This window comes from Aquarana catesbeiana, linkage group LG11 (assembly GCF_042186555.1).
Source record: "Aquarana catesbeiana isolate 2022-GZ linkage group LG11, ASM4218655v1, whole genome shotgun sequence".
Lineage (NCBI taxonomy): Eukaryota > Metazoa > Chordata > Amphibia > Anura > Ranidae > Aquarana > Aquarana catesbeiana.
The window spans coordinates 1,096,034-1,123,137 of record NC_133334.1 but is presented as its reverse complement, the minus strand read 5'-3'; the positions used below and the strand labels follow the sequence as shown (position 1 = coordinate 1,123,137).

Genomic DNA, 27,104 nt, shown 5'->3' with positions numbered 1-27,104 from the left:
CCTCACCAGTCACCCCCCATACCAGTCACCCCCCATACCAGTCATTTCCACCCTCACCAGTCACCCCCCATACCAGTCACCTCCACCCTCACCAGTCACCCCCCATACCAGTCACTTCCACCCTCACCAGTCACCCCCCATACCAGTCACTTCCACCCTCACCAGTCACCCCCCATACCAGTCACTTCCACCCTCACCAGTCACCCCCCATACCAGTCACTTCCACCCTCACCAGTCACCCCCCATACCAGTCACTTCCACCCTCACCAGTCACCCCCCATACCAGTCACCCCCCATACCAGTCATTTCCACCCTCACCAGTCACCCCCCATACCAGTCACCTCCACCCTCACCAGTCACCCCCCATACCAGTCACTTCCACCCTCACCAGTCACCCCCCATACCAGTCACCCCCCATACCAGTCACTTCCACCCCCACCAGTCACCTCCACTCTCACCAGTCACTTCCACCCTCACCAGTCACCCCCCATACCAGTCACTTCCACCCTCACCAGTCACCCCCCATACCAGTCACCTCCCATACCAGTCACCTCCACTCTCACCAGTCACCTCCACCCTCACCAGTCACCCCCCATACCAGTCACTTCCACCCTCACCAGTCACCCCCCATACCAGTCACCTCCACCCTCACCAGTCACTTCCACCCCCACCAGTCACCCCCCATACCAGTCACCTCCACCCTCACCAGTCACTTCCACCCCCACCAGTCACCTCCACTCTCACCAGTCACTTCCACCCTCACCAGTCACCCCCCATACCAGTCACTTCCACCCTCACCAGTCACCCCCCATACCAGTCACTTCCACCCTCACCAGTCACCCCCCATACCAGTCACTTCCACCCTCACCAGTCACCCCCCATACCAGTCACCCCCCATACCAGTCACTTCCACCCCCACCAGTCACCTCCACTCTCACCAGTCACTTCCACCCTCACCAGTCACCCCCCATACCAGTCACTTCCACCCTCACCAGTCACCCCCCATACCAGTCATTTCCACCCTCACCAGTCACCCCCCATACCAGTCACCTCCACCCTCACCAGTCACCCCCCATACCAGTCACTTCCACCCTCACCAGTCACCCCCCATACCAGTCACCCCCCATACCAGTCACCTCCACCCTCACCAGTCACCCCCCATACCAGTCACCCCCCATACCAGTCACCTCCCATACCAGTCACTTCCACCCCCACCAGTCACCTCCACTCTCACCAGTCACTTCCACCCTCACCAGTCACCTCCACCCTCACCAGTCACCCCCCATACCAGTCACCTCCACTCTCACCAGTCACTTCCACCCTCACCAGTCACCCCCCATACCAGTCACCTCCACCCTCACCAGTCACCCCCCATACCAGTCACCTCCACCCTCACCAGTCACTTCCACCCTCACCAGTCACCCCCCATACCAGTCACCTCCCATACCAGTCACTTCCACCCCCACCAGTCACCCCCCATACCAGTCACCTCCCATACCAGTCACTTCCACCCTCACCAGTCACCCCCCATACCAGTCACTTCCACCCTCACCAGTCACCCCTATACCAGTCACTTCCACCCTCACCAGTCACCCCCCATACCAGTCACCTCCACCCTCACCAGTCACCCCCCATACCAGTCACCTCCCATACCAGTCACTTCCACCCCCACCAGTCACCCCCCATACCAGTCACCTCCCATACCAGTCACTTCCACCCTCACCAGTCACCCCCCATACCAGTCACTTCCACCCTCACCAGTCACCCCTATACCAGTCACCTCCACCCTCACCAGTCACCCCCCATACCAGTCACCTCCCATACCAGTCACTTCCACCCCCACCAGTCACCCCCCATACCAGTCACCTCCCATACCAGTCACTTCCACCCTCACCAGTCACCCCCCATACCAGTCACTTCCACCCTCACCAGTCACCCCCCATACCAGTCACTTCCACCCTCACCAGTCACCCCCCATACCAGTCACTTCCACCCTCACCAGTCACCCCCCATACCAGTCACTTCCACCCCCACCAGTCACCTCCACTCTCACCAGTCACTTCCACCCTCACCAGTCACCCCCCATACCAGTCACCTCCACCCTCACCAGTCACCCCCCATACCAGTCACCCCCCATACCAGTCACTTCCACCCCCACCAGTCACCTCCACTCTCACCAGTCACTTCCACCCTCACCAGTCACCCCCCATACCAGTCACCCCCCATACCAGTCATTTCCACCCTCACCAGTCACCCCCCATACCAGTCACCTCCACCCTCACCAGTCACCCCCCATACCAGTCACTTCCACCCTCACCAGTCACCCCCCATACCAGTCACCCCCCATACCAGTCACCTCCACCCTCACCAGTCACCCCCCATACCAGTCACCCCCCATACCAGTCACTTCCACCCCCACCAGTCACCTCCACCCTCACCAGTCACCCCCCATACCAGTCACCTCCACTCTCACCAGTCACTTCCACCCCCACCAGTCACCCCCCATACCAGTCACTTCCACCCCCACCAGTCACCTCCACTCTCACCAGTCACTTCCACCCTCACCAGTCACCCCCCATACCAGTCACCTCCACCCTCACCAGTCACCCCCCATACCAGTCACCCCCCATACCAGTCACTTCCACCCCCACCAGTCACCTCCACCCTCACCAGTCACCCCCCATACCAGTCACCTCCACTCTCACCAGTCACTTCCACCCCCACCAGTCACCCCCCATACCAGTCACTTCCACCCTCACCAGTCACCTCCACCCTCACCAGTCACCTCCACCCTCACCAGTCACCCCCCATACCAGTCACCTCCCATACCAGTCACTTCCACCCTCACCAGTCACCCCCCATACCAGTCACCTCCATACCAGTCACTTCCACCCTCACCAGTCACCCCCCATACCAGTCACCTCCATACCAGTCACCTCCACCCTCACCAGTCACCCCCCATACCAGTCACCTCCACTCTCACCAGTCACTTCCACCCCCACCAGTCACCCCCCATACCAGTCACTTCCACCCTCACCAGTCACCTCCACCCTCACCAGTCACCCCCCATACCAGTCACCTCCCATACCAGTCACTTCCACCCTCACCAGTCACCCCCCCATACCAGTCACTTCCACCCTCACCAGTCACCCCTATACCAGTCACCTCCACCCTCACCAGTCACCCCCCATACCAGTCACCTCCCATACCAGTCACTTCCACCCCCACCAGTCACCCCCCATACCAGTCACCTCCCATACCAGTCACTTCCACCCTCACCAGTCACCCCCCATACCAGTCACTTCCACCCTCACCAGTCACCCCCCATACCAGTCACTTCCACCCTCACCAGTCACCCCCCATACCAGTCACTTCCACCCTCACCAGTCACCCCCCATACCAGTCACCTCCACCCTCACCAGTCACCCCCCATACCAGTCACTTCCACCCTCACCAGTCACCCCCCATACCAGTCACTTCCACCCCCACCAGTCACCCCCCATACCAGTCACTTCCACCCTCACCAGTCACCCCCCATACCAGTCACCTCCCATACCAGTCACTTCCACCCCCACCAGTCACCTCCACTCTCACCAGTCACTTCCACCCTCACCAGTCACCCCCCATACCAGTCACCTCCCATACCAGTCACTTCCACCCCCACCAGTCACCCCCCATACCAGTCACCCCCCATACCAGTCACTTCCACCCTCACCAGTCACCCCCCATACCAGTCACTTCCACCCTCACCAGTCACCCCCCATACCAGTCACTTCCACCCTCACCAGTCACCCCCCATACCAGTCACCTCCACCCTCACCAGTCACTTCCACCCCCACCAGTCACCCCCCATACCAGTCACCTCCCATACCAGTCACTTCCACCCTCACCAGTCACCCCCCATACCAGTCACTTCCACCCTCACCAGTCACCCCCCATACCAGTCACTTCCACCCTCACCAGTCACCCCCCATACCAGTCACTTCCACCCTCACCAGTCACCCCCCATACCAGTCACTTCCACCCTCACCAGTCACCCCCCATACCAGTCACTTCCACCCTCACCACTCACCCCCCATACCAGTCACCCCCCATACCAGTCACTTCCACCCTCACCAGTCACCCCCCATACCAGTCACCTCCACTCTCACCAGTCACTTCCACCCTCACCAGTCACCCCCCATACCAGTCACTTCCACCCTCACCAGTCACCCCCCATACCAGTCACTTCCACCCTCACCAGTCACCCCCCATACCAGTCATTTCCACCCTCACCAGTCACCCCCCATACCAGTCACCTCCACCCTCACCAGTCACCCCCCATACCAGTCACTTCCACCCTCACCAGTCACCCCCCATACCAGTCACTTCCACCCTCACCAGTCACCCCCCATACCAGTCACCTCCACCCTCACCAGTCACCCCCCATACCAGTCACCTCCACCCTCACCAGTCACCCCCCATACCAGTCACCTCCACCCTCACCAGTCACCCCCCATACCAGTCACCCCCCATACCAGTCACCTCCACCCTCACCAGTCACCCCCCATACCAGTCACCTCCACCCTCACCAGTCACCCCCCATACCAGTCACCCCCCATACCAGTCACCTCCACCCTCACCAGTCACCCCCCATACCAGTCACCTCCCATACCAGTCACTTCCACCCTCACCAGTCACCCCCCATACCAGTCACCCCCCATACCAGTCACTTCCACCCTCACCAGTCACCCCTATACCAGTCACCTCCACCCTCACCAGTCACCCCCCATACCAGTCACTTCCACCCTCACCAGTCACCCCCCATACCAGTCACTTCCACCCCCACCAGTCACCCCCCATACCAGTCACTTCCACCCTCACCAGTCACCCCCCATACCAGTCACCCCCCATACCAGTCATTTCCACCCTCACCAGTCACCCCCCATACCAGTCACCTCCACCCTCACCAGTCACCCCCCATACCAGTCACTTCCACCCTCACCAGTCACCCCCCATACCAGTCACTTCCACCCTCACCAGTCACCCCCCATACCAGTCACTTCCACCCTCACCAGTCACCCCCCATACCAGTCACTTCCACCCTCACCAGTCACCCCCCATACCAGTCACTTCCACCCTCACCAGTCACCCCCCATACCAGTCACCCCCCATACCAGTCATTTCCACCCTCACCAGTCACCCCCCATACCAGTCACCTCCACCCTCACCAGTCACCCCCCATACCAGTCACTTCCACCCTCACCAGTCACCCCCCATACCAGTCACCCCCCATACCAGTCACCTCCACCCTCACCAGTCACCCCCCATACCAGTCACCCCCCATACCAGTCACTTCCACCCTCACCAGTCACCTCCACTCTCACCAGTCACTTCCACCCTCACCAGTCACCTCCACCCTCACCAGTCACCCCCCATACCAGTCACCTCCACCCTCACCAGTCACCCCCCATACCAGTCACTTCTACCCTCACCAGTCACCTCCACCCTCACCAGTCACCCCCCATACCAGTCACCCCTATACCAGTCTAGGGCTGAAACAACTAATCGATTAATCGACAACTAATCGATTATTAAATTAATCGATTACTATTTTCATAATCGATTAATCGGCCAGTAACATAATGTGGTTAAAAAAAACTGAAATGAGCCCTTTATAGTACAAAAAGAGCAAATAATCGCTACTGTAACCATTTCTTTCACAGTTCTATAGTAAAAAAAAATGGACCCCTTACAGTAGTGATTATTTGCTTTTTTTTGTACTATAAAGGGCCAATATTCGTTTTTTTAACCCCATTATGTTACGTCTTACACCTGGTTCACATCTATGTGTTTTTTGGGGCTTTTTGCAGAAACGGACTACAGTCCATTTACATGGTTTCCTATGGGACACGTTCACATGTGTGCTTTTTCAGCCGCTGCGTATTTGGAAAGCGTCAGTGACTTTTTTTTTTTAACACAAAACAGTGCTTTTTTGGTTCAACATACTTCAATGGAGAAGCTGCAGAAAAGCATGAAATGTGTTTTTTGCAGCAATTTGTGTTTTTTAATCTGCCCAACAACAAATTGGCCAAAAAAAATGCAAAAACGCAAATCGCAGCAAAATCACGTGAGCAAAGAGCACTGCAGAAACAGATCAAAAGCAAACTTCCTAGGTGTGCGCCAAGCCTTATGCTGGCCACACAGATCAATTTTCAGATGAGAATATTCAGACGAAAAATCTTTGTACATTCGATGAATGAAAGAATGTTTGAAATTTTCACTTGTTTTTAACTTTCTGTTTTTTAAAATAATTGTAATTTCTGAACGAAAACCACATACACTGTCTGATAATTCCTTTCACCAAGAAGTTTTTTATTTCCAAATTTTCCCATCACTGTGGTTGAAAATGAACGACGATTTGACCCCACTAACGATTAGAAAATCAAACGAACGTTCTTATCTCTCCTCTAATAGTATATAGAGTATATCTCTTCTGTCTGTTATTCTCAGAGTGGATTACATATTTTGCTCCCTAAAGATATAGTTGGCTATTTTTATTTACCACGGCATAGAGATATTTAAGAATAAATTGCCTTTTTTAAAACTTTACGTATTAACTAAATTACGGTATACACCACACTTTTTTTTTTTTTTTTAAGGTTATTAACCGATTAATCGATTAATCGAAACAATAATCGGCCAACTAATCGATTATGAAAATAATCGTTAGTTGCAGCCCTATACCAGTCACCTCCACCCTCACCAGTCACCCCCCATACCAGTCACCTCCCATACCAGTCACTTCCACCCCCACCAGTCACCCCCCATACCAGTCACTTCTACCCTCACCAGTCACCCCCATACCAGTCACCCCCACCCTCACCAGTCACCCCTATACCAGTTACCTCCACCCTCACCAGTCACCCCCCATACCAGTCACCCCCCATACCAGTCACTTCCACCCTCACCAGTCACCCCCCATACCAGTCACTTCCACCCTCACCAGTCACCCCCCATACCAGTCACTTCCACCCCCACCAGTCACCCCCCATACCAGTCACTTCTACCCTCACCAGTCACCCCCCATACCAGTCACTTCCACCCTCACCAGTCACCCCCCATACCAGTCACCCCCCATACCAGTCACTTCCACCCCCACCAGTCACCCCCCATACCAGTCACTTCTACCCTCACCAGTCACCCCCCATACCAGTCACCTCCACCCTCACCAGTCACCCCCCATACCAGTCACTTCCACCCCCACCAGTCACCCCCCATACCAGTCACCTCCCATACCAGTCACTTCCACCCTCACCAGTCACCCCCCATACCAGTCACCTCCCATACCAGTCACTTCCACCCCCACCAGTCACCCCCCATACCAGTCACCTCCCATACCAGTCACTTCCACCCTCACCAGTCACCCCCCATACCAGTCACTTCCACCCTCACCAGTCACCCCTATACCAGTCACTTCCACCCTCACCAGTCACCCCCCATACCAGTCACCTCCCATACCAGTCACTTCCACCCTCACCAGTCACCCCCCATACCAGTCACCTCCCATACCAGTCACTTCCACCCCCACCAGTCACCCCCCATACCAGTCACCTCCCATACCAGTCACTTCCACCCCCACCAGTCACCTCCCATACCAGTCACCTCCCATACCAGTCACTTCCACCCTCACCAGTCACCCCCCATACCAGTCACCTCCCATACCAGTCACTTCCACCCCCACCAGTCACCTCCCATACCAGTCACTTCCACCCCCACCAGTCACCCCCCATACCAGTCACCTCCCATACCAGTCACTTCCACCCTCACCAGTCACCCCTATACCAGTCACCTCCACCCTCACCAGTCACCCCCCATACCAGTCACTTCCACCCTCACCAGTCACCCCCCATACCAGTCACTTCCACCCTCACCAGTCACCCCTATACCAGTCACCTCCACCCTCACCAGTCACCCCCCATACCAGTCACTTCCACCCTCACCAGTCACCCCCCATACCAGTCACTTCCACCCTCACCAGTCACCCCCCATACCAGTCACTTCCACCCTCACCAGTCACCCCCCCCATACCAGTCACCTCCACCCTCACCAGTCACCTCCACTCTCACCAGTCACTTCCACCCTCACCAGTCACCCCCCATACCAGTCACCCCCCATACCAGTCATTTCCACCCTCACCAGTCACCCCCCATACCAGTCACCTCCACCCTCACCAGTCACCCCCCATACCAGTCACTTCCACCCTCACCAGTCACCCCCCATACCAGTCACCCCCCATACCAGTCACTTCCACCCCCACCAGTCACCTCCACTCTCACCAGTCACTTCCACCCTCACCAGTCACCCCCCATACCAGTCACCTCCCATACCAGTCACTTCCACCCCCACCAGTCACCTCCACTCTCACCAGTCACCTCCACCCTCACCAGTCACCCCCCATACCAGTCACTTCCACCCTCACCAGTCACCCCCCATACCAGTCACCTCCACCCTCACCAGTCACTTCCACCCCCACCAGTCACCCCCCATACCAGTCACTTCCACCCCCACCAGTCACCTCCACTCTCACCAGTCACTTCCACCCTCACCAGTCACCCCCCATACCAGTCACTTCCACCCTCACCAGTCACCCCCCATACCAGTCACTTCCACCCTCACCAGTCACCCCCCATACCAGTCACTTCCACCCTCACCAGTCACCCCCCATACCAGTCACCCCCCATACCAGTCACTTCCACCCCCACCAGTCACCTCCCATACCAGTCATTTCCACCCTCACCAGTCACCCCCCATACCAGTCACCTCCACCCTCACCAGTCACCCCCCATACCAGTCATTTCCACCCTCACCAGTCACCCCCCATACCAGTCACCTCCACCCTCACCAGTCACCCCCCATACCAGTCACTTCCACCCTCACCAGTCACCCCCCATACCAGTCACCCCCCATACCAGTCACCTCCACCCTCACCAGTCACCCCCCATACCAGTCACCCCCCATACCAGTCACCTCCCATACCAGTCACTTCCACCCCCACCAGTCACCTCCACTCTCACCAGTCACTTCCACCCTCACCAGTCACCCCCCATACCAGTCACTTCCACCCTCACCAGTCACCCCCCATACCAGTCACTTCCACCCTCACCAGTCACCCCCCATACCAGTCACCCCCCATACCAGTCACTTCCACCCCCACCAGTCACCCCCCATACCAGTCACTTCCACCCTCACCAGTCACCCCCCATACCAGTCACCTCCACCCTCACCAGTCACCCCCCATACCAGTCACCTCCACCCTCACCAGTCACTTCCACCCCCACCAGTCACCCCCCATACCAGTCACTTCCACCCTCACCAGTCACCCCCCATACCAGTCACCTCCCATACCAGTCACTTCCACCCTCACCAGTCACCCCCCATACCAGTCACTTCCACCCTCACCAGTCACCCCTATACCAGTCACTTCCACCCTCACCAGTCACCCCCCATACCAGTCACCTCCACCCTCACCAGTCACCCCCCATACCAGTCACTTCCACCCCCACCAGTCACCTCCACTCTCACCAGTCACTTCCACCCTCACCAGTCACCCCCCATACCAGTCACCCCCCATACCAGTCATTTCCACCCTCACCAGTCACCCCCCATACCAGTCACCTCCACCCTCACCAGTCACCCCCCATACCAGTCACTTCCACCCTCACCAGTCACCCCCCATACCAGTCACTTCCACCCTCACCAGTCACCCCCCATACCAGTCACTTCCACCCTCACCAGTCACCCCTATACCAGTCACCCCCCATACCAGTCACTTCCACCCTCACCAGTCACCCCTATACCAGTCACCTCCACCCTCACCAGTCACCCCCCATACCAGTCACTTCCACCCTCACCAGTCACCCCCCATACCAGTCACTTCCACCCCCACCAGTCACCCCCCATACCAGTCACTTCCACCCTCACCAGTCACCCCCCATACCAGTCACCCCCCATACCAGTCATTTCCACCCTCACCAGTCACCCCCCATACCAGTCACCTCCACCCTCACCAGTCACCCCCCATACCAGTCACTTCCACCCTCACCAGTCACCCCCCATACCAGTCACCCCCCATACCAGTCACTTCCACCCTCACCAGTCACCCCCCATACCAGTCACTTCCACCCTCACCAGTCACCCCCCATACCAGTCACTTCCACCCTCACCAGTCACCCCCCATACCAGTCACTTCCACCCTCACCAGTCACCCCCCATACCAGTCACTTCTACCCTCACCAGTCACCCCCCATACCAGTCACTTCCACCCTCACCAGTCACCCCCCATACCAGTCACTTCCACCCTCACCAGTCACCCCCCATACCAGTCACTTCCACCCCCACCAGTCACCCCCCATACCAGTCACTTCTACCCTCACCAGTCACCCCCCATACCAGTCACTTCCACCCTCACCAGTCACCCCCCATACCAGTCACTTCCACCCTCACCAGTCACCCCCCATACCAGTCACTTCCACCCTCACCAGTCACCCCCCATACCAGTCACCTCCACCCTCACCAGTCACCCCCCATACCAGTCACTTCCACCCCCACCAGTCACCCCCCATACCAGTCACTTCCACCCTCACCAGTCACCTCCCATACCAGTCACTTCCACCCCCACCAGTCACCCCCCATACCAGTCACCTCCACCCTCACCAGTCACCTCCCATACCAGTCACTTCCACCCCCACCAGTCACCCCCCATACCAGTCACCTCCCATACCAGTCACTTCCACCCTCACCAGTCACCCCCCATACCAGTCACTTCCACCCTCACCAGTCACCCCCCATACCAGTCACTTCCACCCTCACCAGTCACCCCCCATACCAGTCACTTCCACTCTCACCAGTCACCCCCCATACCAGTCACCTCCCATACCAGTCACTTCCACCCCCACCAGTCACCCCCCATACCAGTCACCTCCCATACCAGTCACTTCCACCCTCACCAGTCACCTCCACCCTCACCAGTCACCCCCCATACCAGTCACCTCCACCCTCACCAGTCACCCCCCATACCAGTCACCTCCCATACCAGTCACTTCCACCCCCACCAGTCACCCCCCATACCAGTCACCTCCCATACCAGTCACTTCCACCCTCACCAGTCACCCCCCATACCAGTCACTTCCACCCTCACCAGTCACCCCCCATACCAGTCACTTCCACCCTCACCAGTCACCCCCCATACCAGTCACTTCCACCCCCACCAGTCACCCCCCATACCAGTCACCTCCCATACCAGTCACTTCCACCCTCACCAGTCACCCCCCATACCAGTCACTTCCACCCTCACCAGTCACCCCCCATACCAGTCACTTCCACCCTCACCAGTCACCCCCCATACCAGTCACCTCCACCCTCACCAGTCACCCCCCATACCAGTCACTTCCACCCTCACCAGTCACCCCCCATACCAGTCACCTCCATACCAGTCACTTCCACCCCCACCAGTCACCTCCACTCTCACCAGTCACTTCCACCCTCACCAGTCACCCCCCATACCAGTCACTTCCACCCCCACCAGTCACCTCCACTCTCACCAGTCACCTCCACCCTCACCAGTCACCCCCCATACCAGTCACTTCCACCCTCACCAGTCACCCCCCATACCAGTCACCTCCACCCTCACCAGTCACTTCCACCCCCACCAGTCACCCCCCATACCAGTCACTTCCACCCCCACCAGTCACCTCCACTCTCACCAGTCACTTCCACCCTCACCAGTCACCCCCCATACCAGTCACTTCCACCCTCACCAGTCACCCCCCATACCAGTCACTTCCACCCTCACCAGTCACCCCCCATACCAGTCACTTCCACCCTCACCAGTCACCCCCCATACCAGTCACCCCCCATACCAGTCACTTCCACCCCCACCAGTCACCTCCCATACCAGTCATTTCCACCCTCACCAGTCACCCCCCATACCAGTCACCTCCACCCTCACCAGTCACCCCCCATACCAGTCATTTCCACCCTCACCAGTCACCCCCCATACCAGTCACCTCCACCCTCACCAGTCACCCCCCATACCAGTCACTTCCACCCTCACCAGTCACCCCCCATACCAGTCACCCCCCATACCAGTCACCTCCACCCTCACCAGTCACCCCCCATACCAGTCACCCCCCATACCAGTCACCTCCCATACCAGTCACTTCCACCCCCACCAGTCACCTCCACTCTCACCAGTCACTTCCACCCTCACCAGTCACCCCCCATACCAGTCACCTCCACTCTCACCAGTCACTTCCACCCTCACCAGTCACCCCCCATACCAGTCACCTCCACCCTCACCAGTCACCCCCCATACCAGTCACCTCCACCCTCACCAGTCACTTCCACCCCCACCAGTCACCCCCCATACCAGTCACCTCCCATACCAGTCACTTCCACCCCCACCAGTCACCCCCCATACCAGTCACCTCCCATACCAGTCACTTCCACCCTCACCAGTCACCCCCCATACCAGTCACCTCCCATACCAGTCACTTCCACCCCCACCAGTCACCCCCCATACCAGTCACCTCCCATACCAGTCACTTCCACCCTCACCAGTCACCCCCCATACCAGTCACTTCCACCCTCACCAGTCACCCCTATACCAGTCACTTCCACCCTCACCAGTCACCCCCCATACCAGTCACCTCCACCCTCACCAGTCACCCCCCATACCAGTCACTTCCACCCCCACCAGTCACCTCCACTCTCACCAGTCACTTCCACCCTCACCAGTCACCCCCCATACCAGTCACCCCCCATACCAGTCATTTCCACCCTCACCAGTCACCCCCCATACCAGTCACCTCCACCCTCACCAGTCACCCCCCATACCAGTCACTTCCACCCTCACCAGTCACCCCCCATACCAGTCACTTCCACCCTCACCAGTCACCCCCCATACCAGTCACTTCCACCCTCACCAGTCACCCCTATACCAGTCACCTCCACCCTCACCAGTCACCCCCCATACCAGTCACTTCCACCCTCACCAGTCACCCCCCATACCAGTCACCCCCCATACCAGTCACTTCCACCCTCACCAGTCACCCCCCATACCAGTCACCTCCACCCTCACCAGTCACCCCCCATACCAGTCACTTCCACCCTCACCAGTCACCCCCCATACCAGTCACTTCCACCCTCACCAGTCACCCCCCATACCAGTCACTTCCACCCTCACCAGTCACCCCCCATACCAGTCACCCCCCATACCAGTCATTTCCACCCTCACCAGTCACCCCCCATACCAGTCACCTCCACCCTCACCAGTCACCCCCCATACCAGTCACTTCCACCCTCACCAGTCACCCCCCATACCAGTCACCCCCCATACCAGTCACCTCCACCCTCACCAGTCACCCCCCATACCAGTCACCCCCCATACCAGTCACTTCCACCCCCACCAGTCACCTCCACTCTCACCAGTCACTTCCACCCTCACCAGTCACCCCCCATACCAGTCACCTCCCATACCAGTCACTTCCACCCTCACCAGTCACCCCCCATACCAGTCACCTCCCATACCAGTCACCTCCACTCTCACCAGTCACCTCCACCCTCACCAGTCACCCCCCATACCAGTCACTTCCACCCTCACCAGTCACCCCCCATACCAGTCACCTCCACCCTCACCAGTCACTTCCACCCCCACCAGTCACCCCCCATACCAGTCACTTCCACCCCCACCAGTCACCTCCACTCTCACCAGTCACTTCCACCCTCACCAGTCACCCCCCATACCAGTCACTTCCACCCTCACCAGTCACCCCCCATACCAGTCACTTCCACCCTCACCAGTCACCCCCCATACCAGTCACTTCCACCCTCACCAGTCACCCCCCATACCAGTCACTTCCACCCCCACCAGTCACCCCCCATACCAGTCACTTCCACCCCCACCAGTCACCTCCACTCTCACCAGTCACTTCCACCCTCACCAGTCACCCCCCATACCAGTCACCTCCCATACCAGTCACTTCCACCCTCACCAGTCACCCCCCATACCAGTCACCTCCCATACCAGTCACCTCCACTCTCACCAGTCACCTCCACCCTCACCAGTCACCCCCCATACCAGTCACTTCCACCCTCACCAGTCACCCCCCATACCAGTCACCTCCACCCTCACCAGTCACTTCCACCCCCACCAGTCACCCCCCATACCAGTCACTTCCACCCCCACCAGTCACCTCCACTCTCACCAGTCACTTCCACCCTCACCAGTCACCCCCCATACCAGTCACTTCCACCCTCACCAGTCACCCCCCATACCAGTCATTTCCACCCTCACCAGTCACCCCCCATACCAGTCACCTCCACCCTCACCAGTCACCCCCCATACCAGTCACTTCCACCCTCACCAGTCACCCCCCATACCAGTCACCCCCCATACCAGTCACCTCCACCCTCACCAGTCACCCCCCATACCAGTCACCCCCCATACCAGTCACCTCCCATACCAGTCACTTCCACCCCCACCAGTCACCTCCACTCTCACCAGTCACTTCCACCCTCACCAGTCACCTCCACCCTCACCAGTCACCCCCCATACCAGTCACCTCCACTCTCACCAGTCACTTCCACCCTCACCAGTCACCTCCACCCTCACCAGTCACCCCCCATACCAGTCACCTCCACCCTCACCAGTCACCCCCCATACCAGTCACCTCCACCCTCACCAGTCACCTTCCACCCTCACCAGTCACCCCCCATACCAGTCACCTCCCATACCAGTCACTTCCACCCCCACCAGTCACCCCCCATACCAGTCACCTCCCATACCAGTCACTTCCACCCTCACCAGTCACCCCCCATACCAGTCACTTCCACCCTCACCAGTCACCCCTATACCAGTCACTTCCACCCTCACCAGTCACCCCCCATACCAGTCACCTCCACCCTCACCAGTCACCCCCCATACCAGTCACCTCCCATACCAGTCACTTCCACCCCCACCAGTCACCCCCCATACCAGTCACCTCCCATACCAGTCACTTCCACCCTCACCAGTCACCCCCCATACCAGTCACTTCCACCCTCACCAGTCACCCCTATACCAGTCACCTCCACCCTCACCAGTCACCCCCCATACCAGTCACCTCCCATACCAGTCACTTCCACCCCCACCAGTCACCCCCCATACCAGTCACCTCCCATACCAGTCACTTCCACCCTCACCAGTCACCCCCCATACCAGTCACTTCCACCCTCACCAGTCACCCCCCATACCAGTCACTTCCACCCTCACCAGTCACCCCCCATACCAGTCACCTCCACCCTCACCAGTCACCCCCCATACCAGTCACTTCCACCCCCACCAGTCACCTCCACTCTCACCAGTCACTTCCACCCTCACCAGTCACCCCCCATACCAGTCACCTCCACCCTCACCAGTCACCCCCCATACCAGTCACCCCCCATACCAGTCACTTCCACCCCCACCAGTCACCTCCACTCTCACCAGTCACTTCCACCCTCACCAGTCACCCCCCATACCAGTCACCCCCCATACCAGTCATTTCCACCCTCACCAGTCACCCCCCATACCAGTCACCTCCACCCTCACCAGTCACCCCCCATACCAGTCACCTCCACCCTCACCAGTCACCCCCCATACCAGTCACCCCCCATACCAGTCACCTCCCATACCAGTCACTTCCACCCCCACCAGTCACCTCCACCCTCACCAGTCACCCCCCATACCAGTCACCTCCACTCTCACCAGTCACTTCCACCCTCACCAGTCACCCCCCATACCAGTCACCCCCCATACCAGTCACCTCCCATACCAGTCACTTCCACCCCACCAGTCACCTCCACCCTCACCAGTCACCCCCCATACCAGTCACCTCCACTCTCACCAGTCACTTCCACCCCCACCAGTCACCCCCCATACCAGTCACTTCCACCCTCACCAGTCACCTCCACCCTCACCAGTCACCTCCACCCTCACCAGTCACCCCTCCCATACCAGTCACTTCCACCCCCACCAGTCACCCCCCATACCAGTCACCTCCCATACCAGTCACTTCCACCCTCACCAGTCACCCCCCATACCAGTCACCTCCACCCTCACCAGTCACCCCCCATACCAGTCACCTCCACCCTCACCAGTCACCCCCCATACCAGTCACTTCCACCCTCACCAGTCACCCCTATACCAGTCACCTCCACCCTCACCAGTCACCTCCCATACCAGTCACTTCCACCCTCACCAGTCACCCCCCATACCAGTCACTTCCACCCTCACCAGTCACCCCTATACCAGTCACCTCCACCCTCACCAGTCACCCCCCATACCAGTCACCTCCCATACCAGTCACTTCCACCCCCACCAGTCACCCCCCATACCAGTCACCTCCCATACCAGTCACTTCCACCCTCACCAGTCACCCCCCATACCAGTCACTTCCACCCTCACCAGTCACCCCCCATACCAGTCACTTCCACCCTCACCAGTCACCCCCCATACCAGTCACTTCCACCCTCACCAGTCACCCCCCATACCAGTCACTTCCACCCCCACCAGTCACCTCCACTCTCACCAGTCACTTCCACCCTCACCAGTCACCCCCCATACCAGTCACCCCCCATACCAGTCACTTCCACCCCCACCAGTCACCTCCACTCTCACCAGTCACTTCCACCCTCACCAGTCACCCCCCATACCAGTCACTTCCACCCTCACCAGTCACCCCCCATACCAGTCACTTCCACCCTCACCAGTCACCCCCCATACCAGTCACTTCCACCCTCACCAGTCACCCCCCATACCAGTCACCTCCACCCTCACCAGTCACCCCCCATACCAGTCACTTCCACCCTCACCAGTCACCTCCCATACCAGTCACTTCCACCCCCACCAGTCACCTCCACTCTCACCAGTCACTTCCACCCTCACCAGTCACCCCCCATACCAGTCACCTCCCATACCAGTCACTTCCACCCCCACCAGTCACCTCCACTCTCACCAGTCACCTCCACCCTCACCAGTCACCCCCCATACCAGTCACTTCCACCCTCACCAGTCACCCCCCATACCAGTCACCTCCACCCTCACCAGTCACCCCCCATACCAGTCACCTCCCATACCAGTCACTTCCACCCTCACCAGTCACCCCCCATACCAGTCACTTCCACCCTCACCAGTCACCCCCCATACCAGTCACTTCCACCCTCACCAGTCACCCCCCATACCAGTCACTTCTACCCTCACCAGTCACCCCCCATACCAGTCACTTCCACCCTCACCAGTCACCCCCCATACCAGTCACCTCCACCCTCACCAGTCACCCCCCATACCAGTCACTTCCACCCTCACCAGTCACCCCCCATACCAGTCACCCCCCATACCAGTCACTTCCACCCTCACCAGTCACCCCCCATACCAGTCACTTCTACCCTCACCAGTCACCCCCCATACCAGTCACTTCCACCCCCACCAGTCACCCCCCATACCAGTCACCTCCCATACCAGTCACTTCCACCCTCACCAGTCACCCCCCATACCAGTCACTTCCACCCTCACCAGTCACCCCCCATACCAGTCACTTCCACCCTCACCAGTCACCCCCCATACCAGTCACTTCTACCCTCACCAGTCACCCCCCATACCAGTCACTTCCACCCTCACCAGTCACCCCCCATACCAGTCACCTCCACCCTCACCAGTCACCCCCCATACCAGTCACTTCCACCCTCACCAGTCACCCCCCATACCAGTCACCCCCCATACCAGTCACTTCCACCCCCACCAGTCACCTCCACTCTCACCAGTCACTTCCACCCTCACCAGTCACCCCCCATACCAGTCACTTCCACCCTCACCAGTCACCCCCCATACCAGTCACTTCCACCCTCACCAGTCACCCCCCATACCAGTCATTTCCACCCTCACCAGTCACCCCCCATACCAGTCACCTCCACCCTCACCAGTCACCCCCCATACCAGTCACTTCCACCCTCACCAGTCACCCCCCATACCAGTCACCTCCACCCTCACCAGTCACCCCCCATACCAGTCACCTCCACCCTCACCAGTCACCCCCCATACCAGTCACCTCCACCCTCACCAGTCACCCCCCATACCAGTCACCCCCCATACCAGTCACCTCCACCCTCACCAGTCACCCCCCCATACCAGTCACTTCCACCCCCACCAGTCACCTCCACTCTCACCAGTCACTTCCACCCTCACCAGTCACCCCCCATACCAGTCACTTCCACCCTCACCAGTCACCCCCCATACCAGTCACTTCCACCCTCACCAGTCACCCCCCATACCAGTCACCCCCCATACCAGTCACCTCCACCCTCACCAGTCACCCCCCATACCAGTCACCCCCCATACCAGTCACCTCCACTCTCACCAGTCACTTCCACCCTCACCAGTCACCCCCCATACCAGTCACCTCCACCCTCACCAGTCACCCCCCATACCAGTCACCTCCACCCTCACCAGTCACCCCCCATACCAGTCACCTCCACCCTCACCAGTCACCCCCCATACCAGTCATTTCCACCCTCACCAGTCACCCCCCATACCAGTCACCTCCACCCTCACCAGTCACCTCCATACCAGTCACCTCCACCCTCACCAGTCACCTCCACCCTCACCAGTCACCCCCCATACCAGTCACCTCCACCCTCACCAGTCACCCCCCCCATACCAGTCACCTCCACCCTCACCAGTCACCCCCCATACCAGTCACCTCCACCCTCACCAGTCACCCCCCATACCAGTCACCTCCACCCTCACCAGTCACCCCCCATACCAGTCATTTCCACCCTCACCAGTCACCCCCCATACCAGTCACTTCCACCCTCACCAGTCACCCCCCATACCAGTCACCTCCACCCTCACCAGTCACCCCCCATACCAGTCACCTCCATACCAGTCACCTCCACTCTCACCAGTCACTTCCACCCTCACCAGTCACCCCCCATACCAGTCACCTCCACCCTCACCAGTCACTTCCACCCTCACCAGTCACCCCCCATACCAGTCACCTCCACGCTCACCAGTCACTTCCACCCCCACCAGTCACCTCCACTCTCACCAGTCACTTCCACCCTCACCAGTCACCCCCCATACCAGTCACTTCCACCCTCACCAGTCACCCCCCATACCAGTCACCTCCACCCTCACCAGTCACCTCCACCCTCACCAGTCACCTCCACCCTCACCAGTCACCTCCACCCTCACCAGTCACTTCCACCCCCACCAGTCACCTCCACTCTCACCAGTCACTTCCACCCTCACCAGTCACCCCCCATACCAGTCACCTCCACCCTCACCAGTCACCCCCCCCATACCAGTCACCTCCACCCTCACCAGTCACCTCCACCCTCACCAGTCACCCCCCATACCAGTCACCTCCACCCTCACCAGTCACCCCCCCCATACCAGTCACCTCCACCCTCACCAGTCACCCCCCCCATACCAGTCACTCCCATACCAGTCACCTCCACCCTCACCAGTCACCCCCCATACCAGTCACCTCCACTCTCACCAGTCACCCCCCATACCAGTCACCTCCACTCTCACCAGTCACTTCCACCCTCACCAGTCACCCCCCATACCAGTCACTTCCACCCTCACCAGTCACCCCCCATACCAGTCACCTCCACCCTCACCAGTCACCCCCCATACCAGTCACCTCCACCCTCACCAGTCACTTCCACCCCCACCAGTCACCTCCACCCTCACCAGTCACTTCCACCCCCACCAGTCACCTCCACTCTCACCAGTCACTTCCACCCCCACCAGTCACCTCCACTCTCACCAGTCACTTCCACCCTCACCAGTCACCCCCCATACCAGTCACCTCCACCCTCACCAGTCACCCCCCCCATACCAGTCACCTCCACCCTCACCAGTCACCTCCATACCAGTCACCTCCCATACCAGTCACTTCCACCCTCACCAGTCACCTCCACCCTCACACTGGTCCCCTCAGTCACTTACGCCTTCTCCTTCTCCTGCTGCTCTTTCAGGATTTTGTTGGTCTCCATGGCGAGTCTCTTCTGGCGGAGGAGTTCCTGGCGATCCAGCTCCTGGCGGTTCTGTTCTACCAGCTTCTCGTCTTCGGTCATGAAGAGTTCCCGGCCCTATAAGAGACACAGAAACCAAGGAGTAGCGACGGTCAAGTTGCGCAGGAAAGGCCTCGGGCCCTTCATCAGGAAAGTGTACAAAAAGTGCAGGAGGTGTGCTGCTGAGGTAGGGCCCAGTTCATGGATGGGGGAGGGGGGGGGGGTTGGATGGCGTTTCTAAGATTTGGCCTTTCTTCTCAGGTGCCAATGAACCTTCCCGTGAGAGGACAATTCCATTGGGGGCTGGGAGGGAGGAGGTGACAACACTGACAGATATGTGGTGAGGATTCTCAGAATCCGCGGATTACATTGGTGGTAATGAGACTTCTCTACAAGAAGCAGATCTGTGATCCGGACGTGTCCTGACCTCAGTTATCACGTCTCCATAGTGACGGCACAAAGTCCGATTACCAAACAGCGAGAACAGCTGGAGAGTGTCAGAGATTTCTCTCCAGAGGAGTACGAGGTGCACATCACGTCACCAACGCGTTCTATTCATCCCAACCCAACGCGTTCTACTCATCCCACACCAACCCAACGCGTTCCATTCATCCCACACCAACCCAACGCGTTCTACTCATCCCACACCAACCCAACGCGTTCTACTCATCCCACACCAACCCAACGCGTTCCATTCATCCCACACCAACCCAACGCGTTCCATTCATCCCACACCAACCCAACGCGTTCCATTCATCCCACACCAACCCAACGCGTTCCATTCATCCCACACCAACCCAACGCGTTCCATTCATCCCACACCAACCCAACGCGTTCCATTCATCCCACACCAACCCAACGCGTTCTACTCATCCCACACCAACCCAACGCGTTCCATTCATCCCACACCAACCCAACGCGTTCTACTCATCCCACACCAACCCAACACGTTCTACTCATCCCACACCAACCCAACGCGTTCTACTCATCCCACACCAACCCAACGCGTTCTACTCATCCCACACCAACCCAACGCGTTCCATTCATCCCACACCAACCCAACGCGTTCTACTCATCCCACACCAACCCAACACGTTCTACTCATCCCACACCAACCCAACGCGTTCCATTCATCCCACACCAACCCAACGCGTTCTACTCATCCCACACCAACCCAACACGTTCTACTCATCCCACACCAACCCAACGCGTTCTACTCATCCCACACCAACCCAATGCGTTCTACTCATCCCACACCAACCCAACGCGTTCCATTCATCCCACACCAACCCAACGCGTTCTACTCATCCCACACCAACCCAACGCGTTCTACTCATCCCACACCAACCCAACGCGTTCTACTCATCCCACACCAACCCAACGCGTTCTACTCATCCCACACCAACCCAACGCGTTCCATTCATCCCACACCAACCCAACGCGTTCTACTCATCCCACACCAACCCAACGCGTTCTACTCATCCCACACCAACCCAACGCGTTCTACTCATCCCACACCAACCCAACGCGTTCTACTCATCCCACACCAACCCAACGCGTTCTACTCATCCCACACCAACCCAACGCGTTCTACTCATCCCACACCAACCCAACGCGTTCCATTCATCCCACACCAACCCAACGCGTTCTACTCATCCCACACCAACCCAACGCGTTCTACTCATCCCACACCAACCCAACGCGTTCTACTCATCCCACACCAACCCAACGCGTTCTATTCATCCCACACCAACCCAACGCGTTCTACTCATCCCACACCAACCCAACGCGTTCTATTCATCCCCACACCAACCCAACGCGTTCCATTCATCCCACACCAACCCAAACCGTTCCATTCATCCCACACCAACCCAACGCGTTCTACTCATCCCACACCAACCCAAAGCGTTCCATTCATCCCACACCAACCCAACGCGTTCTACTCATCCCACACCAACCCAACGCGTTCTACTCATCCCACACCAACCCAACGCGTTCTACTCATCCCACACCAACCCAACGCGTTCTATTCATCCCACACCAACGCGTTCCATTCATCCCACACCAACCCAACGCGTTCCATTCATCCCACACCAACCCAACGCGTTCTACTCATCCCACACCAACCCAACGCGTTCTACTCATCCCACACCAACCCAACGCGTTCTACTCATCCCACACCAACCCAACGCGTTCCATTCATCCCACACCAACCCAACGCGTTCTACTCATCCCACACCAACCCAACGCGTTCCATTCATCCCACACACCAACCCAACGCGTTTACTCATCCCACACCAACCCAACGCGTTCTACTCATCCCACACCAACCCAACGCGTTCCATTCATCCCACACCAACCCAACGCGTTCTATTCATCCCACACCAACCCAACGCGTTCTATTCATCCCACACCAACCCAACGCGTTCCATCATCCCACACCAACCCAACGCGTTCCACTCATCCCACACCAACCCAACGCGTTCTACTCATCCCACACCAACCCAACGCGTTCCATTCATCCCACACCAACCCAACGCGTTCTACTCATCCCACACCAACCCAACGCGTTCTACTCATCCCACACCAACCCAACGCGTTCTACTCATCCCACACCAACCCAACGCGTTCCATTCATCCCACACCAACCCAACGCGTTCTACTCATCCCACACCAACCCAACGCGTTCTACTCATCCCACACCAACCCAACGCGTTCCATTCATCCCACACCAACCCAACGCGTTCTACTCATCCCACACCAACCCAACGCGTTCTACTCATCCCACACCAACCCAACGCGTTCCATTCATCCACACCAACCCAACAGCGTTCTACTCATCCCACACCAACCCAACGCGTTCTACTCATCCCACACCAACCCAACGCGTTCCATTCATCCCACACCAACCCAACGCGTTCTACTCATCCCCACACCGAGCTCCACGTGTTCTACTCATCCCACACCGAGATCCACGTGTTCCATTCATCCCACACACCGAGCTCCACGCGTTCCATTCATCCCACACCGAGCTCCACGTGTTCTACTCATCCAACACCGAGCTCCACGCGTTCCATTCATCCCACACCGAGCTCCACGCGTTCCATTCATCCCACACCGAGCTCCGCGCGTTCCATTCATCCCACACCGAGCTCCGCTCGTTCCATTCATCCCACACCGAGCTCCACGCGTTCCATTCATTCCACGCCTTCTATTCATCCCACACCCGAGCTCCACGCGTTCCATTCATTCCACGTCTTCTATTCATCCCACACCGAGCTCCACGCGTTCCATTAATCCCACACCGAGCTCCACGCGTTCCATTCATCCCACACCGAGCTCCACGCGTTCCATTCATTCCACGCCTTCTATTCATCCCACACCGAGCTCCACGCGTTCCATTCATTCCACGTCTTCTATTCATCCCACACCGAGCTCCACGCGTTCCATTCATCCCACACCGAGCTCCATGCGTTCCATTCATTCCACGTCTTCTATTCATCCCACACCGAGAGCTCCACGCGTTCCATTCATCCCACACCGAGCTCCACGCGTTCCATTCATCCCACACCGAGCTCCACGCGTTCCATTCATCCCACACCGAGCTCCACGCCTTCCATACACCCCACACCGAGCTCCACGCCTTCCATTCATCCCACACCCGAGCTCCACGCGTTCCATACACCCCACACCGAGCTCCACGCGTTCCATTCATCCCACACCGAGCCCCACGCGTTCCATACACCCCACACCGAGCTCCACGCGTTCCATACACCCCACACCGAGCTCCACGCGTTCCATTCATCCCACACCGAGCTCCACGCGTTCCATTCATCCCACACTGAGCTCAACGCGTTCCATACACCCCACACCGAGCCCCACGCGTTCCATACACCCCACACCGAGCTCCACGCGTTCCATTCATCCCCACACCGAGCTCCACGCGTTCCATTCATCCCCACACTGAGCTCAACGCGTTCCATACACCCCCACACCGAGCCCCACGCGTTCCATACACCCCACACCGAGCTCCACGCGTTCCATTCATCCCACACCCGAGCTCCACAGCCTTCCATTCATCCCACACCGAGCTCCACGCCTTCTATTCATCCCACACCGAGCTCCACAAGTGTCCCCTCAGAGGCATGATGTGTGCCCCATCCCCCCCATGTCAATTTTTAGATCTTGCAAACACACAACTTATTATAAATAGATTTACATATATACAGAATATATTATATATAAAAGGAAAACAAAAAATATCTCACTTCAGCATAGGAACAGAAAACGGCTTTTTGTAAAAAAACAAAAAAAACAAAAAACAAAACAAAAAACTAGATGTAGAAAATAAGACACATTTTTCATATTACGCTCATCATGCACCTCCACAAAGCCCCAACCTCCACCTAAACACCCCTCAAGCTAAGAAAATGTAACCCACGCATGCGGCCTTAAAAATCTGATCTTATAAAAATCTAGGAGAGGTAAAAAAGGACAGAAAGAAATTCACACACCCAGAGACTGTCAGACAACTACGGAGACCTGACATTCCTCCCTCCCCCTTTGTCCAGACCCCCGACCCCCTCTGTCCTTCTCAAGACCCCCGAATCTTCCCAACCTCACCCAGAATGCCGTGCACCACCAACTCCACAGGAAGGACTTTTTTCTGAATCTAAAACCCGACACCATGCATTCCATGTGAAGAAACGCAGGCTACTAAGACTACTAAGCTAACTAGAAAAAGGGTCTCAAAATCCCGATGTGTCTCAAAGGCCCCGTATGACCCACTCCGCATAACTCAAGCAGGAAAGAAAAGGGATACCCAGAGCCCCATCCACCCCCTTTTAGACCTCTATATTGAAGGGGCACTGAAGCAAGAAATGGTCCATCGTTTTCTCTACCCCACCACACTCCACAGTTCTCCGCAGAGCCATGCTTTAAGTTGCCCCTTCAAGGGGTCTGGCATGGAACGAGCACCAGGCCAAATCACTTTAATCCCAAATCCCCAAAAACTTTAAAGGGATTCCTCTCCAGATTAATCAAACGCAGACCCTCCCTCATAACAGGGCCAGGGGATGCCTCAAGGCCAGTGTCTCTCTAAAGGCAGATTCAACTACCCTCCTCTCCAGGGACTTCATTTCCTCCGCCGTCACAGCCAGGAGCTCACCATGTTGGACCCTCAGGCTTTTCACTGGCCCACCATTCTCCCCAGCTCTGAGAAAATGTCTAAGCCAGGACTGAATAATGCCAACCCACCCAGGAGGTTCCTCTGCCAGCATGTTACCAAAATTAGGTTCGAAAACAGAGAAAGAAAAATACCACCGGGTTGATCATACCTAGGCTACCCATCCTCCTGGGAAGGTTACAGAACTCTTAACGGGATTGTTTGTTCCCCCCATAACAGTTGGAAAAATCAACTGCTAGAGATCTTCACATAGAGAGACACTGAGAATACACAGACAAAGCTGATGAAGAGAAATACCGGGATCAGGTAAGTTTGAATCAGGTCAATCAATTACCTGTAAGAATGTTTCCTATACTTGCAGCTGGCAACCTTGGCATCGGCATCTTGTAGCCTGCTTACCCAATTTGCTAGGGCATAATCACCGGGACCAAATTTGATGCGTAAAAGTTTAAATTTCCTGGTCGGGGCTCTGGGAAGACGTCCGGAAACTCAAAGCTGTCGCCTTCCTCACCCATCCAGAAAACTTCACTTTTATCCTGATTGAGCTTTGAGCCAGATGCCTCAGCATACTGCTCCATCACCGAGACCACCTCCTCCTCTGTCCCAGAGATGAAAACACGTCATCAGCATAGGCCATGACCCTCAGAGGAGGCTCACCAGGAATGCCCAAAGGCACCCCGCACAACGGTCCGCTCTCTAACCACTGGATGAAGGGATCGATTGTGAAAGCAGAGGACTCAAAGGACACCCCTGACGCACACCCGAGCCAACCTCAAAAGGCAGTCCGATCCAACCATTCCCAATCATGAAGCTTTCCGCCCCATATGTATGATCCCTGTGCCCTCCCTTCTCAGGTGTGTGGAGATACTCACAGCTCCAGTCACAATTGTTAGTGTCAGGCTCCGGCTCCCCTTCAATACTTGTACAGCCTGAAATCAGACAGAAGGTGAATATATCTCATATCCATCGTACAAGACAGAAAATCTCCCAACTATACACCAACCCAGTGGTGCCGTGTCACCTTCCTCCCTCCCAGTGCACACCCAGCCCCGCCCCTAACCCCTCCCAGCATACACATAGCCCCGCCCTATCCCCTCCCAGCATACGCCTATTCCCCACTCCTGCCCCCACCCAGCATACACCTAGTCCGAGCCTTACTCCTTCCCAGCATACACTTAACCTTGAGCCCATTGCCTCCCAGCACACCCCTAGCCCTGCTCCTAACGCCTCCCAGCATGCACCTATCCCCGCCCCCTCCCAGCACACCCCTAGCCCCGCTCCTAACGCCTCCCAGCATGCACCTATCCCCGCCCCCTCCCAGCACACCCCTAGCCCCGCTCCTAACGCCTCCCAGCATGCACCTATCCCGCCCCCTCCCAGCACACCCCTAGCCCCGCTCCTAACGCCTCCCAGCATGCACCTATCCCCGCCCCCTCCCAGCACACCCCTAGCCCCGCTCCTAACGCCTCCCAGCATGCACCTATCCCGCCCCCTCCCAGCACACCCCTAGCCCCGCTCCTAACGCCTCCCAGCATGCACCTATCCCGCCCCCTCCCAGCACACCCCTAGCCCCGCTCCTAACGCCTCCCAGCATGCACCTATCCCCGCCCCCTCCCAGCACACCCCTAGCCCTGCTCCTAATGCCTCCCAGCATGCACCTATCCCCGCCCCCTCCCAGCACACCCCTAGCCCCGCTCCTAACGCCTCCCAGCATGCACCTATCCCCGCCCCCTCCCAGCACACCCCTAGCCCCGCTCCTAACGCCTCCCAGCATGCACCTATCCCCGCCCCCTCCCAGCACACCCCTAGCCCCGCTCCTAACGCCTCCCAGCATGCACCTATC

The 27,104-nt window shown here is 57.7% G+C and overlaps 1 protein-coding gene across 1 annotated transcript in view; it reads right to left on the bottom strand.

Moving 5' to 3' along the window:
* USH1C (USH1 protein network component harmonin) overlaps window positions 1-27,104 on the bottom strand; it is a 141,602-nt gene that overhangs the window by 94,424 nt on the left and 20,074 nt on the right. The window contains 2 exon segments of the mRNA XM_073603928.1: window positions 20,012-20,154; window positions 26,134-26,190. Coding sequence (XP_073460029.1) covers window positions 20,012-20,154; window positions 26,134-26,190 — 200 coding nt within the window.